At 39.6% G+C, this 19633-nt stretch overlaps 1 protein-coding gene across 2 annotated transcripts in view; it reads left to right on the top strand.

Annotated features, from left to right (window-relative positions):
- shoc2 (SHOC2 leucine rich repeat scaffold protein) overlaps window positions 1–19118 on the top strand; it is a 20280-nt gene extending 1162 nt beyond the window's left edge. The window contains exons 1-9 of one of the 2 annotated variants that reach the window (XM_084415743.1): window positions 997–1189; window positions 11399–12375; window positions 13303–13440; window positions 15193–15323; window positions 15437–15625; window positions 15809–15931; window positions 16034–16171; window positions 18109–18226; window positions 18314–19118. In XM_084415743.1, the coding sequence (XP_084271869.1) occupies window positions 11736–12375; window positions 13303–13440; window positions 15193–15323; window positions 15437–15625; window positions 15809–15931; window positions 16034–16171; window positions 18109–18226; window positions 18314–18522 (1686 nt within the window). In that variant the 5' untranslated portion in view covers window positions 997–1189; window positions 11399–11735 and the 3' untranslated portion in view covers window positions 18523–19118. Of the gene's footprint in view, window positions 1–996; window positions 1190–11398; window positions 12376–13302; window positions 13441–15192; window positions 15324–15436; window positions 15626–15808; window positions 15932–16033; window positions 16172–18108; window positions 18227–18313 lie in introns of those variants that run through there. The other variant, XM_084415744.1, reaches the window with a different exon arrangement.
- Window positions 19119–19633: the final 515 nt, after the last annotated feature.

Below are 19633 nucleotides of genomic sequence, written 5' to 3'. Positions count from 1 at the left end.
CAAGGCCACTGAGCTTTGGCATTTTTTAGATCAGGGACAGCCTTGCTGTCGCATACACACGCGCTCAAGGGGCCAAGACCACAAGTGTGGGTATTGGGACAGGGTCCAACTAAGAACGAGCCCTGTGTCCCAATATGCCTACTTCCTTACTATTTAGTTGGCTAGGATTGTGTAGTGGATTGTCGTAAAATAATTGTTTTGTTTTTTTATCGCATACTCTCTTGGTACTTATTTTGAATAAGTACTTAGGCCTACTTTGTGACCATTCAAAAAGTATGTTCTATATAGTATGAATGTAATCTGGATCCATACTATATTCGCCATGTTGTTATTATCATGTGACCTACCAGCCTCAGTTGAGTCGTTTCACTGTCATTCACAAAACCTCTCCCGAGGCCTCATGGGATAGTAAAGTGTCCATCGAATGCACACTTCAGAATCTCACTACAAGAAGTAGGTCATCCGGGTCATCCAATACATTTTGCCTACTCTTTTATGAGTACTGTGAATTCGGATACTCTCGTCACATACTGCCTTTCGCCTACTATATAGTAGGGAAGTATGTCATTTTGGATGCAGCCTAGGACTGGGAATTGGTTGTTTGCATCAGTGATTTGGTATTATCAAAAATGGAGGCAGATGTATGTGAACTTGCATGGGAGGGGGCATGATAAAGGCTTCCCCAACAAGAAAAAAATTAGGGCGGGACGTGTATTTTTTATTGGGAATTGATTTGATGGTTTTGGCTTGCTATTGGTGTGATCTGATGTGATTGACAGGTTGCCCCGCCCTCACGTCAGTAAACACGTCATCCTTTTGATTAAAGATTATGATTATTTCGAATAAATACTGCAATATTGTCATGTGTGTGATTTCATGATGACTGAAAGATTCGTTGATACCTTTGAACTGATTCTTTAAAACGAACCGTTCCAAAAAAAAAAAAAAAAAAACGATTCGTGGAAAAGAGTCGGACTTTCCATCACTAACGCACGCGCACACGCACGCGCACGCTCTCGCTGCGGATTGAGCTCTTCCCGCTTTGAGCTCGAGCTGATCCGAGTGCCGTTTGGCGGATGACAGTTTGTTTTCACAGAGGGCCTGTATGAAAAGAAGAACGAACATTTAAGTCCTCAACTACGGGACGTTCATCGTTTTGTCGTCAAGATGAGGCCGCTTATTCCAAAATGTACGAGTTTGGTGAGAAGTGTGAGGTGACATTTGTGTTTTGTGGTGTTTCTTTTTTTTTTTCTTTTTTTTTTTTTTTGGGAGCTCGCGCAGGGCTAATGCTGCTAGCCTGTTAGCCGCAGCTGAAGGGTGGCTAATGCTAGCAGAGAGATTTCCTTAGCCAGCTCTCAAGCTATCCGTGTATGCTGTCATATATCACGACACAGCGAATGTGCTCGGATTATCCTCGTTTTTTAAAATCTTTTGAAACCTACATAATGTTAGTCGGTATTAATGACATTTATGGTGTTTCTGTGGTTTAATAGCAAGGAATGTTTAGCTAGTTAGCCATATCAAAACAGACGCTTTGTACTCTGAGCCCCCTCACACATCAGCTTTTTTATTGTTTACCATTTTAAACGTTTTATTATACATGCAAATGTGTTGTAGGATCATAATCTGGTCTATTGGTATACGAAACTGGGCATTTGCATCTTTTCCTGTCCCGTTTGATGTGCAGGGTTACATATGTAGGCCCTAATCTACATTGAAATACATTCACAAGAAGTTATGAGTCTTATTCAAAGCTTTTGATTTGCACTTTTTTGTTGTCGTTGTTGTGGTTTTATTGTGTGCTTTCAGTTCTCAGAAAGACCATTACGTTGCCTAATATGACACTTAAATTGTTGTTAATAATTTGTCAGATGCTTGAGATTGAAGAATAGTCTTTAATTTGGGGATATTTTGCTGCAATGTCAGGAAAAATGCCCTGTTCTGATTCAACTTTGTGCGTGTGTGTTATTTGTAGCATGTGTACAAGTGCATCTGTAACCTATTTAGGCAGAATGCTGTGGGTTTGGTGGCCTTGTTTTAAAGCCAACATCCTACAGTGGAGCTGAGCAAGTGATGTTGTCATATTTTGCTAAATAAATATGGACTAGTCATGAACTAATGTAGACTTGATACATCACCCCAGTATTGCACTCAGCCATGCAGTTTTGAGCTATGATAAACAATTGTCGTTTGCTTCTGTCTTAGTTGGCATTCCTGTGCATTTGAGGATCTGCTTTATAAATATCAGATGCATCATCTCTCCGGGCTGATGCAAGTATGTTAGATGTGTGGTAAGGGAGGAAAGATGTATTTTTTCCTGCAGTCGGATGTAAGATTAGGAGAAAGTTGTGCAGGATGACCCCTTCCTTACTGTGCTGTTCAACAGTCTTCGCCCACCACACACACACACATCCAGAATCTCTCTGGTGTTCTCCATATTAACTGCCCTGGTCTATCTAGTATCTAAGAAATCTAGTATTCGCTGCCCTCTCAGTCTGTTGTCAAATGTTGATGATTTTGGGATACAGATTTTAAATTTGTAAGCAGTTATAATATTTCAGAAACAAGTTAAGCTAAGTCACACGCCATTGTAAGAGCCACACTAGCTATGTTTCTATCCAAAGTAGCATATTTAGCCTAACTTATGTGCAAAATTGGAATATCGCGTAAAACGTTTGCAAATAAAGCAGCGTCTCCATCCCAGGTGTTCAAGAGAACAAAAACGTTGTCACTTTCTGGGAAATTGGCGCAAAATATCTGTAATGAAAATGAAAGTCGCTGCAATCGGAAAGCCACTGCGACTCTTTTTTTTTTTTTTCGCATCATAAAAGGCGAAATGCAATAAACGCTGTAATGTTGTTAAGCGTTCGGAGGCGGATACCTAGTGTTTGGGAACGCAATCATGCGAGACAGTTCTGGTATCGTGACAACCCTAAGGCCGTGTGTCCACCAAAGTGCTTTTAGCCAGCTGAAAACGCTAGACGCTCTGCTGAAAACGCCTAGCTATTTTTTTTCAGTTGAGACACTTTGCTTGTTATGAGACGGAATTTCCGCGAAAGTGTTAAATCTCATTTCACACATCTTTTGTTTCTGTGTTGATTCTATAATGTCGATACAATGTTACGTATTTTCTCTGGCTCTTGTTTTAAATGATTTTGTTCCGTTATTATGCTTGTTGTTGTCATCTGTTGTTGTACAAGCAGAATGTGGCGGTTGGTCGGTGTGGTATTAGTCCCGCCCCTCCTCCACTCCTCCACTGTGATTGGGTGGTTGGGTAAAAAGTGAGAGTGATGAGCGCTGTGTTTTACCCAAAGTTGAACATTCTTCAACTCTCGGCGACCTGTAAAAAACGCCGAACACTCAGCGCCTCGTTACGCTCATGGCGTTTTAAAAACGCGGCACTCCCATTGAAAACAATTGAAAAAACACGCCAGCCGCGTGAAAAAACGCTTCGGTGGACACGGCCTAGTTGGTGATACTAAGATAGAGTAGGGCTGGGCGATATATTATTATTATTATTATTTTTTATTATTAATTCAAAGATAATGATTTGGCACGTTTTTATTATTTTTAAATTGAGAAATTGTGGTTTTGAATAAAAATGTTAGCAAACGTTATAATTAGACATGTTGACAATTCAGCAATGTTGATCCGACCACGTGATGGCGCGCCTGATTAACCGTACGTGTGTGACGCTCTATGAACGTAGAACTCACCGCTGTTCACTCAGAAATGAGTTATTGCTTAAAAAAAAAAAAAAAAACGAGATGCTGGCAGTGGAATGGGTAAAAAATGCAAAGTTATTAGATTTGAGTTAAAAAAATTTTTTTTACTTGAGCACAACGTTTTTACAATGCCGTTTCATGGGTGAGATGCTGCAAAAGACGCGAGACATGAGTGCAACAGTCTGTCAAACTTCTACTGCATGTTTGATATTTCATGTTTGCATGATAGTGAGAGGCTGAAAGGTTCTGTCATTTTCTGTTTTTACAAAGCATTTGCTGTAAATAATAGCCTATTACTTACTAGTGTTATTTATTGCTTATTAAGTTTTGGCTAAGATTATTTAGTTTTTTAAAATTTATTTTTATCTTATTTCTGAGTATATAGTAGGGCTGCACGATTAATCGCAATTTACATGAAATTGCACTTAAACCGATTTGGCTTATCGCGATTATGCAATCGCAAAGGCTGCGATTATCTGTTATGCGCAGCTTGTCGTTGATGTACGGCTCTGTAAACGCTGCCCCACCTGAAAGCACTGTGAGTTTGAGTCACTTACAACGTACATTTGAAAAAGCAACACGCTTCAAACATCTTTCAAAACATGAGAAGCATTTATGAACCTCTTGTCCAACAAAAGACAACATTTAATAACATGCTTTCACTCCAAACTCGCTTCATAACGAGATGATGTGAGATGATGTGGCTTCTTACACAGAATTAAGCAGTCGTGCGTTTATTAGTCATGTTTAATCAATCAAAGCATTTCAATCCTCTGTTTATTCAGCTACAGCGATAGTATGATGCCGACGGGGATTTCCTGGAAGGACGTGTGTTATCGTACTTCTCGGCGGGGCATATTTGGCGTGTGTGTGTGTGAGAGTGCCCTCTGGTGTTCAGATGGAGCAGCATTTACGACCAATCAGCCGTGGTGAACTGACAAACTGCGTATAAAATAATCGCAGCCTTTGCCAAATCGCGTGTGGATTCATTACGATTAATCGTGCAGCCCTAGTGTATAGGATATGTTTAAGATAAGTTTGATACAATATTTGCCTTCATATTTCATGAATATTTTCTGCAAAGTCATTTGTTTTACATTTACACCATGTTGATCACTTCAGGTGTGGTGCACTTAGAATTGACCTTTTTTTAACCAGATGGTTAATAAAGAGAACGTTACTTGAATGTTATTGTAGTCACGTTTTTAAGTTGACTATTTAAACATAAAAAAATCTGAATCGCGAATCGGTCAATCGTTCTGAAAATTTTTTCTTAATTTTTTTTTGCCATATCGCCCAGCCCTAGTAGAGAGTAGGGGTGTAACAGTTCTCGGTAAAAAATGAACCATAACGTTTTCACTACGGTTGCACATCGGTTAATTCTTAAATCTGACGACGCATCTATATAATATGGTTTGGTGAAATAATGCCTAAAACAGATAGACAGAGTTCTAATGTATGTTTCTGTCGATGGATACGCTCTGCATGCTTTTTACATGAGAGTAGCTGTCCAATACTGTTAGTATGTAAATCTGTTGTTGACATCACACATGTTGGTGTGTTGCAGTCCAGCATGGCAAGCGAAGGAGACGAGACGCTGATAGAGCCGCTGTCTGCATTATATAAATCTCCTGTCGAGGAACATTCTGGTTTCCCAATATGTTACAACAGAGATGGTAAAAAAAAATCCTGGATAAAACAGTCACTATGTTCGATGCGAGTTGTTATGCTCTAATATGACTATTTATTCATGCCGTCATCTCCCGGTGTTGATAGTGCTAATTCGGACAGGCACAAAACAATAACAAAAGCGCTGGGCAGGGCTCGACGTTAAGGACTGCTTGATGAGCCGGGGCCAGTCCAAAAAAGGCTCAGGACTGGGACAGTTCCGTCAACTGTCCCGACGAGCCAGTGTTGCATCGTCATGAAAGTTTATTATTTGCATTCGCACTGTGTGAGAAGCGTTCTGTACGCACACGGAAAGCTGTGTCTCAGAATACTAAATTGTAGGGGTGTAACAATATATCGTGTCACAATATATCGCAATACAAAAATGCAACAATATGAATCGTGAATAGTTCACCCAAAATAAAAATTACTATGTGGGAAAAAATGTAAGTTTTCAGAGTTTTAGTGTCAGTACTACATTAAAATATTATATATAATGTTGAATATAATGTATAATAATGCAATAGGGGAATATCTGTGTAAAAAAGTGGCCTACATTATTTTAAATGTATCTAGTCAGAGACAGAGTCTAAAATAACTCTGTATTTTCAGCTTCAGAATCATGAATATTGTTATTCTGGTGTCTCTATTGTCCTGTGCTTTGGGTTTCCAGCACTAAGTCCAAGAATATTCATTTATACACACAATGTAATATCAAATTTATCAGTTTAATAAACAGTACGTTTTTTTGTTAACCTTTTACCATATGTCTTGGAGTATCGCAATAATATCGTATCGTGAGTTCAGTATTGTGATATGTATCGAATCGTGACATGAGGGTGTCGTTACACCCCTACTAAATGGAGCTGTTTTTCATGTCGTCTTGCACTTGAACGGACAAATTCACGCAAAACGATGTCAAAATGCAAACATGGTCGGTTATGCCTTAAGTGAACGTAAACAGTCGAGAAAGACATCGCATGTGTATCAGTATATTGGATCCGTGCATTAAGTTTCGTGCTGACATTTGCCGTTATCAGGACCCACAAATATTCCCCCATTGCATCTTTATGCATTATATTCAACATTATATATAGTACTTTGATGCAGTACTGTTCAGGGGTGCAAACAGCGCGCTTTTCGGCGCCTCCCGCTTTTTTCACGTCAGTTTGGGTGACTTGTGTGAATCGTGCAGATCCGAAGAGTTTTTTTTTTTAAGGGGGGGGTGGGTGGGGGGGTTGAGAGGGTCTGATTATAATTTAACCAACAGTAATTCTGGATTGCGTCCACCAACAAGTAAATAGTAAATAAGCGAATCAGAACACTGCGCGCCAAACCAGCAGTATGTGCGCAAGCGTGAACCACTAGTGTTTCTGTCTCACTCTGGATCTGCCACTGCATCACATTTCTCTCTGCGTGGCGTGGAGTGTCCGTTTTTATGTCGGCTCTCATGTTAACTGGTTAGAGCTTGTGTTAGAGCACAATGCCTGCGTGACACAGACACACACACTTCTCGAGCCGCGCCGAAACCGCGTGCTAGAAATAGAACCGCAACCGACGCCTATTTTTCACGCGACACGCAAGAGTGTTGGAAGTTTTCAGACAAAATAGAAGGCGCAAATACATATTAATAAATTACATTTTGATGCTTGAAAGTCTCTAGGCCTAATTATCGATTTTCAAATATTGCCCCTGTCAATAGGCCTAGCTACAGAACGAAATATTCTGTAGCCTATTTTGCCGTCAATACTGCCGACGTTGTCTTTGCTGTATCAGGCTATATATTATGTTTAACATCCAAATGTAGATGGTCTGTCGGCGCACAGAGCCACGCAGTCGCAGACAGCACGTGAAGTTCGTGAACACCGAATTCCCTTTTCTTTCTTATCTATTTGTGTTTGAACAGACATGTGCACGGAAAAATAAGCCAGTGTCCGTCTCAACGAGTTTCCCCGTAAACGCAGTCAAAATAAAACGGATGCGTGTCATTACCGGTATTAGATACGTGCATTCGTCTTAAAGGGACAGCACCCAATATACCTGCAGCTGTTTGTGTCACCAAAGTAATCAAACAACAAAAGAGAAAGAGAAAAATCACGTTTTGTCAAAAGATAAACTGTATTAATACTTATTCTTTATGTATAATACATAAATTCTTTACTTATTCTTTACTTATACTTTATGTTTTTCAGGTAAATTAACTGTATTAATACTTAATACAGTTAATTTACCTGAAAAACATAAAGCACTGCTTTATTTCTCGTGTATTTGTGTTTTATTGTATTTATATTTGTATTTTGTTTTAGTTTCTATGCAGATGCACTAGGCCTACCCTACACAATTACCCCAATCATCCTAGAATTATTCATTCTTTACAAAAAGAGCTATTGAAATCATCAGGTGAAATTGTTTTCAGGAAGTAGCAGTAAAGCAAGAAGAAGAAGTGCAAGATAGTTTTTCTAAATTTCATTTGACTCTATGTGCCTATAGGGGTGGGTTGGGGATGGTGGCAATGTAGTATCTGGATATTTGCCGTGGGACGAGGGCTTCGATTACCTCTCTCTTTTTTGACCATACATGTGTTTGCACCCCTGAGTACTGTTACTGAAACTCTGTAAGCTTTCTCACACAGTACACTCGTGCTTTCAGTGCAGGCGTTGGTTGGATCACAGACGAGCCACGCACAAACAGACTCTATTAGTGCTATCTCCTGTGTCTCCCTCTATTAATGCACTTACATAAACCACTTAAAACACTGTGAATCTTAATAGTTCCAAAACTATAAATGATGAAAAATAAATGATGTTTGAGTGATCAGATGATCAATGCAATCGATCATAGTTCTAATCGCAAAGCGTGTCAATGACTCTTCCCAAACTTTAAAGGGTTAATTCATCCAAAAATTTAAATTCTGTCTCCATTTACTGACCCGTATGTCGTTCTCGCGCGTCATGCACACACATTCATTTGAACGATTTAGGGAAATTTAGGGACTTTAAATAGAGGGGCAGAAATCTCTCAGGTTTCGTAAAAAATACCTTCATTTGTGTTTGGAAGATGAATGAAAATCGTATAGTCTAGGTGTGAAACGACATGATCTTGGATGACCTATACCTTTTATACAGTATGCTGAATCTTGGGTAAAACTAATTTATATCGCTATTCATTGTTCACATCTCCGTTTTCCGATACATATCGATATAACAATATATTGTTACACCCCTAGAAAGTACACACAGGCGTTTTGGTTACTCGAGTAGACAAGACTCGAGTCTTTGACTGTTGGTTTTGACGCTTTTTTTCAGGATCTTGCACCATCTGTGGATCCAAATTAGCTTCTTTTTGACACATTTGTGTATATTTGTTGCTAGTAATCAATTGGTAGGAACTATTTAGAAAGGCTGAAAAAATCCCACTCTTAATGTACTGTTATGATCAATCATTGCTGTCACTTTTGAGTGCTTCTGCCCATCCCTGTTAGAAAGGGAAGAGATGGAAACCATTTTACAGTCTACCATAGCCCATGTTTCAAAAGCCTTGTTTGTATTTATTTGGATGGGGTTCTGTTCATATTTGGATATTGAACTGCAAATGTTTGTTTTGTTGTACTCTTCCCTCATGGCAGACCTGTTCTGCGAAACCAGTGTCTTGCTCAGAAGTGGCTTTTCTGCGAAATATCACAGCCTTGAGATTTCTAGGGAGCTTATCTGGAGTCGTGTGGGCTTACCTGCCTCTGATTTAAAGGAGATTTCACGCTATAAGAGTGTCAGCATCTAAAGTTGACAGTGGAAACATACAGATCCCGCAGTAAATCAAAGGCTTCAAAGTGGCTTACAAAGCGACCTGTTTACAATTCAATCGAAGCATTTTCCATGGACACAGGTCAGCAGAAACTGCTGCAACTCGCTCTGGGGACTCTGCTCTTCTCAAGAAGTAAGCCAGATTAGTCGGTGGAAGGTCACGAAACTGAAAGTTATTTTGTCTTATCTTCATGTAACCTCAGTTACACATTCAGTGATAGTGGAGGTCAGTTAATGTATGACACATTGCTGTCTTAATGTGAGGAGTTTGGTGCGTATGCCATCTGTCAGTATCTGTCAGAGTGTTCATGTGCGTCTACACCTTGCTTTATTATTATTATTATTGTAGACGAGCTGGACTCTTTGGCCGTAAAGGTCTTCTGACCTGCGGGAGGCCTGAGCTTTGAAGGGCACTCCCAAAGATTATTCCCAGCGGCATTAACCTTTCTGCAGCTCTGATCTGAGCTTGGACTCGGCACACGCACACTTCAACCGCACATTGAATTGCACAATACAGGGCAGAGGAACACATGCTTATGCAAAGATAGCATCTAACAGAGTACTGAGGCTTTACTGATTCGATTTGGTTGACGTAATTACGATGTAATTAGTGATTCAATGAACATCGTGAGACACCTGGCATCTCACAGGTAAAGGTGGTTGATGGAAACCCGAAGCAAAACTGCTGAAATATCATTAAAAATGCTTATTTTTCATGTGCATGTGCAGTCATAAGCGCAACCGGAGCTTCTAGCTCATCTCTTAATTGTTTTATACTTACTAGGGCTGTTGGAACGAATTCCGAAATTCGAATATAATTCGAATATTAAAAAAATCAATACTATTCGAATGCTGAAGTTCCTATTCGAATATTGCTTTAAGTATATATTTTTTTTAAATGCAATCTTGCCTTTCTCGCCGCCTTGGCACACACATGTGAAAATTAAATGCTTTTGTTTCATCTGATAAACAATAAAGTTTTTGAATCGTAACACAATTGTGCACGTTATCCACGCTGTATCATCATAACAACTGTCAAAAGTCGCGGAGAGGAATGTCTCCACGGTAACGGAGATCAACAATTTGATTCTCAGTCCACATTACAACGTGAAAACGGCGTCTTCAAATATATCCACTTTGGAGTGCTTTTTCATTAATAAAAACGCCGTCTCATTGTGGACGGAAGGCCAAAACGGAGAGGAAAATATACGTTATTTTTTTTATGACAACTTACAACCTGACAAGCTAGGCGATCTGTCGGAGGAACCGCCGCTAAAACAGGCAAGAATTACTTGTGTTCTGCCTCTCTCCTCATCACGGGGCTCAACTGCTACCAGCTGTCCGCCAAAAGGCAATAACAGACAAACTGACGGTTTATCTGTGAAGATATGAGACCGATCAACATCACGCATTGGCGATCCATAAGACTGTGTAATGTCGTAAATATTAATAATAGGATGAATTTGAGCATTTAATATTCGAATATTATTCGAATATTAAATAAAATAAGGAATGGAATTCGAATAGTATTATAGAGGAAGATTGACAGCCCTAATACTTACAATACATTGTTAATGTAAATCGTGTGATGCATCGAGGCATTCCACGCAAATCACTTTCATGCAATCAACGTCATCGGAATTGAAAGAAAATATTTTCCTGATAATATTGAACTATTTGCTTTAGTTACCATTTTAAAAAGCCAACTAGATTATTTCAGGTCCAGTTGTGCTTTCGGAAGAAACTAGCCTGGTTTTGTCCACACCCTTAAAATGAATCTAATGCATTCTTATCAGTGAAACGCTTTAAGGCTTTTCCCATTGTGGAAGCTTAGCACCCTATATAATATTTTCTTGCAGGGTAGTTAATATGTTCCCGCAAATCCACCAGTAAAGGATCCTCTGATGCATCGCCGAAAGAGATTTGAGATTTAATTGCCCATAATTGCCTCAAGTGGTTGACCATTGACGGCCTGAATGACTTGATGCCGCTTCTTCCTGAAAGCGCTTGTGGTACAGGCATACAGGAAGGAACTGTATGTTTATTAGATAGCAGCATCATATTTGCGTCATCGAGGGAAGCTCTTAAAGACCTTTCTCACATCTGAAATTTGAACGACACTTTGTCTGTAAGTGTCGTCTGTAAGTCATTCCCGTCTTTGGGGCATTGTGTGTCTTAACTGAAACTGTTTGTTTTGTTCAACAGCCAAAGGATGTGAATCCCGGCGACCTGTCTGTGTAGAACAGCTCTAGCCGAGCCGAGGGAAAGAGTGCAGTTCAAACAAGCATGAGGCTGCTGGCCTCCTCGCCACACCGACTACAACACACACGCGTCGCCCCTATGGAGTTTTAACCCCTGCAGGAGTACAGGCTGCCTCGGTCCACCGACACTGGTGAAGGAACACGGGTATGTATGAGCACACACCGATATAACAGCCCCTCCCTTTGGTTCTGCCCTTGAATAACGAGCAAAATACTAAAGCGGTAGAAAGAGAGCGAGAGGCTGAGGGTCCCATGTGCCATTGGGCAGCGGGGCTTTCGCCATGAGCAGTACTCTGGGCAAAGATAAAGACTCTAAGGAGAGGGAACCCAAAGCTGAAGGGAAATCCAAAACCAAAGGGAAAGATGCCAAAGACGGGAAGAAAGACACGAGCGGCGCTTCGCCCGCGGTGGCCTTCACGTTGGACAGCACGATAAAGCGGCCCAACCCGCCGCCTAGCACGCGCAAAAAATCCAGCAACGCGGAGGTCATCAAGGAGCTGAACAAGTGCCGTGAGGAGAACTCGATGCGCCTGGACCTGTCCAAGAGATCCATCCATCTCTTGCCCTCTTCCATTAAGGAGCTGACCCAGCTGACCGAGCTCTACCTGTACAGCAACAAGCTGCAAAGTCTGCCGCCCGAGTTGGGATGCCTGTCAGGACTGGTGACGCTGGCGCTCAGCGAGAACTCTCTCACCAGCCTCCCCGACTCGCTGGACAACCTGAAGAAGTTGCGTATGCTCGACCTGCGGCATAACAAGCTGCGGGAGATCCCGGCCGTGGTGTACCGCGTCACCTCCCTCACCACGCTCTACCTGCGCTTCAACCGGATCACCACCGTGGAGAAGGACATCAAGAATCTGTCCAAACTCACCATGCTCAGCATCCGAGAGAACAAGATTAAACAGCTGCCCGCGGAGATCGGTGAGTGAGCTGCTGCTGCTGCTGCTGCTTAAAACTATTCCTTTTTTTCTTTTTAAAGGCACATAATGGCTGTATTGATTGATATTGGATATTTAACTGTACATGCTCTTTTCCCATATTTTTTCATATGCCATCATCAAACGCTCACTTAAATTTAAACTTAAAAACATTAATATTTTTTCATCAAATCTCAAAATTAATATCCATTTTCATACTGTACATTATAATGTTGTGATGCCTAAATCAGGGTTATTGTACTATAACTTTACTATATAACTGTATTATCATAATTATATTGTCAGTTTTTGTTTTAAGTAAAAAATTCTTATTAATTCTATGCGCTTTAGTGTAGTAAAATAAGTTATTTTAAGTACTATAAGTTTATTTCAGTTAGTTGCCAAGGATATATATATATATATATATATATATATATATATATATATATATATATATATATATATATATACGTTTTTCATCTAATATTTATATATTATTGCATTTCAAATAGTGAAAATGCTGCTTTTATTAGTTTGTTTTAGTTAATAACAACACTGGCCTAAATTCACTTGTAGCATTTAAAACTATTAATTTATTTTTGGATTATTTAGACAAAATGGTATGTGTATATATGGTATGTATATGTAAATAAATGTTTATTTTTTTATTTATTGGTTAGTAGCCATAACATTCAAATAATTATTGACTTGCTCTGGGAGACTTTTGAGTCTGGGTCTTCTGATTGGTTAACAAATCTGACCATTTTCTATTATATATATATATATATATATATATATATATATATATATATATATATATTATATATATATATATATATATATTATATATATATGGTGTCATTCCATAAAATCTCTTGCAAGTATAAAAGTTGAGTGTTTGTTTGTGATGATTCTGCTGCTTGTGTTTTAGGTGAGCTCTGTAACTTGATCACGCTGGATGTAGCCCACAACCAGTTGGAGCACCTTCCTAAAGAGATCGGCAATTGCACTCAGATCACCAACCTTGACCTGCAGCACAATGAACTTCTTGACCTACCTGAGACTATAGGTGAGGATCTGCTCAAGCTGGGATCCTTATCGTTGGAGGCTAAACAAAAATTGTACTCTACAGTTCTGCTTTGGGGAAATTTGTTGGTTTTGTGAGCATTATTAAGTGTAGTCTAATTAAGTATAGTCTGATCAGTGGAGGAAGTATGCCTATATGCCTGTGTGTAAAGACCAGATCAACAGTTTTGGACCATAAACTTATTTGGACCACGGACAACACATTTGGGACCAGATTTACTAAATAGGGCAAATTAGTGTGAGAGCGCAATCCCATAAAAGCGCTGATGGGAGTGGAAAGTTCTGCTCCTGGTCTCCTGATGTGCACATTAAAGAACACAGACGCAGCCGGATCATTTCCATAATGACCAACATAATCTACCAAATTAGCGTCAGGTTTTAAGCATGCTTTTTTGGGTGGTAAATAATGGTGCAACACCAGTAAATTGACTAGCTCAAACCTTAGTAAATCACCTTGCATGATTCATTTAAATACTTCCCTGGTGAAAAAAAATATAGTATACTTGCAGCCAGACTAATTATCAGTATACTTCAAGTGTGTTAATGATTAGTTAACTTGAAGTGTGCTATTTTGAAACAACAAATTTTGTACTAAGTATATTTTAGTAGTAATTAAATTGTAGTAAAGCATAACTTTAAGTGTATTTAGTGTACTGTTGTGTACTAAATTGGACCAACTTCAAGTATACTTATTATACTTAAAGTATATGCCTGTGTAGGGACTATAATTACATGCTTGATTAGTGATATTAAGTGTACTTTATTTGTGTTACAAGTACATTACAAATTCATTACGAGTGTCTTCGAAACATAAGCAATATACCATATAGGCCTATACAATATACCATATATACCAAAAGTGTATTTGTTTTATTTAAAAAAATAAATTTTTTTGGTGTTTAAGCCTTTTATTAGGATAGGACAGTAGCTAGACAGGAAGCGAGGTGGGAGAGAGAGAGGGGGGGATGGGATCGGGAAAGGTCCGCGAGCCGGGACACGAACTCAGGTCTCCTGAAGCACATATCGGCGCACTTGCCCACGAGGCTATCGTGGTGTGATATATTCGAGTAAAAAGTAAAGTACTTTTGTCTTCAGTAACAAATGTACATTATTAGACAAATAAAACTTAGCTATACTTTGTACAAAATACTATTGTATATTATAATGTATTTTGAAAGTATACTTTCAATGCATTGTTACAATGATCATTTCCAGCACACAGTAAAAATACACCTATATTTTTAATAAAGTGCAAATAAATACACTTTTAAAAAATAAACAGAATTTTCACCTCAAGTATATTTTTCTAAAATATACTACAGTACAATTATTTAAAAGTTGTATTGTGAAAATGGGTAAAACACAATGCTAATATACTTGAAATATATTTAAAGAGTACACATTTTGTTAGTATATTTGCAATGTACTATTGAAAAAGGGAATATATTTCAAATACAACAAAGTATACTTTTTTTTCCACTAGGGTTTCCTCCCATAAATACTGTGTCTGAAAGGGAAACTCCTTCAAATGCATATTCAATAAGATCAGTCGCAAAAATAACCCTGTCCAAGCCTGTTCAGCGCTAATTCTTCACTGCGTGTCTTTAGTAAATCCTGACAGTAGTTTTTAACGCCAAAAGAGGGTTTGCGCCGGCCAAGCTGTTAGTAAATCTGGCCCTTGAACCATAAACTCAAGCATATCGGTGGCATTTCTCACATTAATTTACTGTTTCAGGTAATTTATCGAGTATAAACCGTCTGGGTCTGAGATACAACCGCCTATCAGCAATCCCTCGATCTTTAGCGAAGTGCCGAGAGCTGGAAGAGCTCAACCTTGAGAACAACAACATCTCAGTGTTACCAGAGGTGAGGCTTGCTTCTGCTCATTCCAGCTTTTAATCGTTTTCAGTCTTCAGTCTATTATTTGCCATTGTCCCGTTTGTGTGTATTGTATCGATCAACTGTCTGTTCCTCCTCAGGGGCTTCTGTCCAGTCTGGTGAACCTGACGAGTCTGACGCTGGCGCGGAACTGTTTCCAGTCTTACCCAGTGGGCGGCCCGTCCCAGTTCTCCACCATCTACTCGCTCAACATGGAGCACAACCGTATCAACAAGATCCCCTTCGGCATCTTCTCCCGAGCCAAAGTGCTCAGCAAGCTCAATATGAAGGTGATTGTTCACATGAGGTCACTGCTGAAGACATGTAGGAAACCTTGTACAAAAGGTTGTAGCAAAGGCTTCTGGGTGGGCTGTTTTGTCCTGGACCGACGAGCAGCGTTGTGGCTAGTTTTGCATGGCCAAGTATGTAAAACTGTGGACAAGTTTTAAATTTTTTTAAAACTATATTTACAGGACAACCAGTTAACATCTCTTCCGCTGGATTTTGGGACGTGGACCAGTATGGTGGAGCTGAACCTGGCAACAAACCAGCTCACCAAGATTCCAGAGGATATCTGCGGACTTGTGTCTTTAGAGGTGACATCATGTTCTGTATTCTGAGTTTCATGATAGCAAACCCATTTTTGTCATGTAGTTAGGTCTGTGTTTTGACTCTAGTTTTTCCATTGGTTCCTTCAGGTCCTCATATTGTCCAACAATCTCTTGAAGAAGTTGCCTCATGGGATCGGGAACTTACGGAAACTACGAGAGCTTGACCTGGAGGAGAACAAACTGGAGTCCCTCCCGAATGAGATTGCCTACCTTAAGGATCTGCAGGTTGGACATTTGTGACTTTTAAGGCTACCAATGGAGTCTTTTGTTCACATGTTACTCAAATATTGTGTAATTTCTTTAAAGTTAGGTCACACTTTTACATTGAAACTTTGCAGAACTGTACGGAGCCCCTAAGGGAATATGGGGATGTAAAAAATAAATGAGATGGGAGGAAAAATTTTAATTGAATGCATTTGAATTCTTTCGCTGAAGTATTTAGTTCCTCCATGAAACTTTTGCTCATGAAAGCATTGAAATATAGTTCTTCCTCCCACCTCATATTAATTCTCTCTTCTAATAAGTTCTGTGAGCGGAGTTCACAAACACAAACTTTCTCGAGGGAACACCGTTTTATGGGGGAATGCAAATGCTTTGCGAGAGATTGCAGACGTTTAAAAAGCAAACGCAAACATTTTTCCTGAGAACCTAAACTTTTAAGAGTGAATGTAAAGCAGGGGACTCAAACCTTTTTTTTATTGGAGAGCTACTTTTTAAAAATTAAAGTGGCCAAGAGCTACTCGTTTTATACGATTCTCTTTAAATCCCTTTGAATAATGTCTCATAACTCTCATAACTATCCAAGCTATGTTTTACACCTTAAAGAGTTTTTCTAGCCCTATGCACGTCACCCTTTAATGTCAAAGGAAAGAACAGAATCAGAATTCTTGGAAAGTAGTACATTGCATATTATACTGTAAAAACACAGAACTAGAGATGAAAGGGTATAAAAAATGTATTTCATGATTATAGTGACTAAAATGATCAAGGTTATCACGGTATTGTTAAAATGTGTTCAAAACGTACTGATATGTGAAATCAATTCAGTGAAATCAAGTTTTATGTCGAAAACCAACAAATAGAAACTGAAATTAGCATCAATATGCACTTTTTGTTTGCATAAACATTAAAATAATAGCATTAAAAATGATGGCCAGATTTTGAAGGAGTGACTTGCAACACAACATGTTATCTACTAAAATGTACTACAAGTAAAAAAAGAAAAGATAAACCTCATATATCAGCCTTTAAATCATTTTTATGAAAGGTTTATCAATATTATAAATTACTGTCATTTTTATCTGCTTCATTGACAAGAATTACCTTATTATCTGTAGTGTTAATATTTTTAGATTGATTTTCCATCTGTCTTTTAAAATTAACAAAAAAGATTTGGGTCTGTCTGAACAATAAAGGCAGACCGACCGAATGGCGATGTGAATCCACTCTCTGTCAGTAGGTGGCGCTTATGGAGACAGCAGACGTAAAGCAGAGTCCCAGTAACCTCTGTAAACACAGCAGCGCTGCGCTTATAAACACAGTTGGTTCCCCCTTAGAGATGCATTCAAATAATGAATTCATTCATGCATTCTTTCAAATAATTTCTCTCAGCAATCTGCCTTCCGTCATGTTTTCACACAGAACGACTGTGCCTTCGTGAGACTCCTGCTAACTTTGCTTAATTTTACTTGATTGTAACTTTGACGTCCCGATTTCTTTCTATGTTTGGTTGTTCTCTGCTATATAAAATAACCTCATGGCCGACATGTCATCGGGTTTGGATCGGGTTTAGAGTTTCTGCGTTTTTCGCATCCGTATCAAGCATTTTGAGAGGTGTTTTGACAATTCAGAGCCACCGAATGACGAAAAAACGCATACGAAAATTTCGGACCTCAACGTTTTTCAAGCAAATGCAAAGCAAACAAAAGTCTTGCGAAAGAACGCAAAAGCATTGAAATATAATTTTTCCTCCCATCTCGATTGTTTTGCTTCACTCCGTGCTAAAAATTCCAAGTATGTTTGGATGATTTTGATCCCTCGGTTTGTTTGTTGCAATGCATTCTGGGAATGCCCTATCCACAAAGGACACATGATGAACCGTATGGATGCTGTTATACTATTTCTTTTGATTTGTGAAATTAATTCCAACCGTTTACTTGCAGAAACTTGTGTTGACCAATAACCAGCTGACCACTTTGCCGAGAGGAATCGGTCACCTGACCAACCTGACGTACCTGGGCTTGGGAGAGAATCTACTGCAGCACCTACCAGAGGAGATCGGTACGACCTCGCCCGCCGCCCTCAAACACACACACACACACACACACACACGCAACTCACTCACAGCCGATTCTGTCCCACCCACAGGCACACTGGAGAACCTGGAGGACCTGTACCTGAACGACAACCCTAACCTGCACAGTCTGCCGTTCGAGCTGGCCCTGTGCAGCAAGCTGTCCATCATGAGCATCGAGAACTGCCCCCTCAGCCACCTCCCACCGCAGATCGTCGCCGGAGGCCCTTCCTTCATCATCCAGTTCCTCAAGATGCAGGGTCCCTACCGAGCCATGGTCTGAGACGCTCGCACACCGCAAACAAAGAGGAAACCCAATCGCCACGCGACGTTACCGTGCCGCCGTGCTCATTATATCTAGGACAAGAAACTGCGCAACTGGGTTCCAATTGATGGAGGAATCATAGCCAATTAGGTCCCCTTTACCCCCCCCCCCCCGTAGAAAACAACGTCTAGACGTCTGTTGCCAAAATTAATGTACATTAGTGATTCTGAAGAGGCGCTCTTAAAATGTTCCAATCGTTTTGCCAATTTATTGAAAGTCATTACAGGGGGTTTTCGACGCCAGGAAACAGTTGTATGCAAAAACAAAACATTTCTACAAGTTCATTTTTTTGCTGCTGCTGCCGCCATACTGTATGCGAGTTATTTGATTTGATTTTAGCCACAGTTTTGTTTTTTATCATCCCACAACCAAAAGTTTTTTTTTTTTTTTTTTTTTTATTGTACAGAGGACCTGTTTGGAAGCAGTGAACAAAATTGAGTGCGTTTTTCTTTTTTTTTCTTTTTTTTATTGTTGTTTATTATAGAATTGTGCCTATCCAGTGCAGTTGTGGGTGGTTTGTGTCTGAACATAAATATCCAAGAGGTTTTTAATACAAAAAAAAGGATGAATTTGCTAAAGTATAATTTATTCCGTAATGATTGTTGATTATTTTTGTCGGGTCCCTTTTCGAAATATTCATTCCTGTTCGCTATTCGGACGCGTTGACGTTTTAAAACGATAGATCTGCGATTCTTTTATTTCTTTTTTTTCTGCGATTATAGTGAAAACGAAGCAACGGATGAATCAAAAATCACTTTTGACAGCAATCACACATCATGGGTTTATCAAGCTAGTGCGTCACCCTGGTATCAGGGGGAGGTCTCTGTTCTGGAGGCGGGGGGGTTTGTGATTGTTTACTTGTTTGCCATATCCACAGTGTTGCGCTCTGCTTGTGTCCTATACGTGAGAGTCGCATCTACATATCATATCAGGTGCTGAACAATGCTAGCAGTTAAAGGCCCACGTTTACTGTGAGGAATGCCAAACGCCCATTCAACATCACTTCAATCCCTTTTTTTTAATTATTATTCTGCATTTGAAGGATTTCCTGGCCCGTGTCATCGGACCA

The sequence above is a fragment of the Rutilus rutilus genome (assembly GCF_951802725.1).
Source record: "Rutilus rutilus genome assembly, chromosome: 8".
NCBI lineage: Eukaryota > Metazoa > Chordata > Actinopteri > Cypriniformes > Leuciscidae > Rutilus > Rutilus rutilus.
The sequence above is the reverse complement of the archived record's forward strand: the minus strand, read 5'-3'. Positions and strand labels throughout refer to the sequence as shown.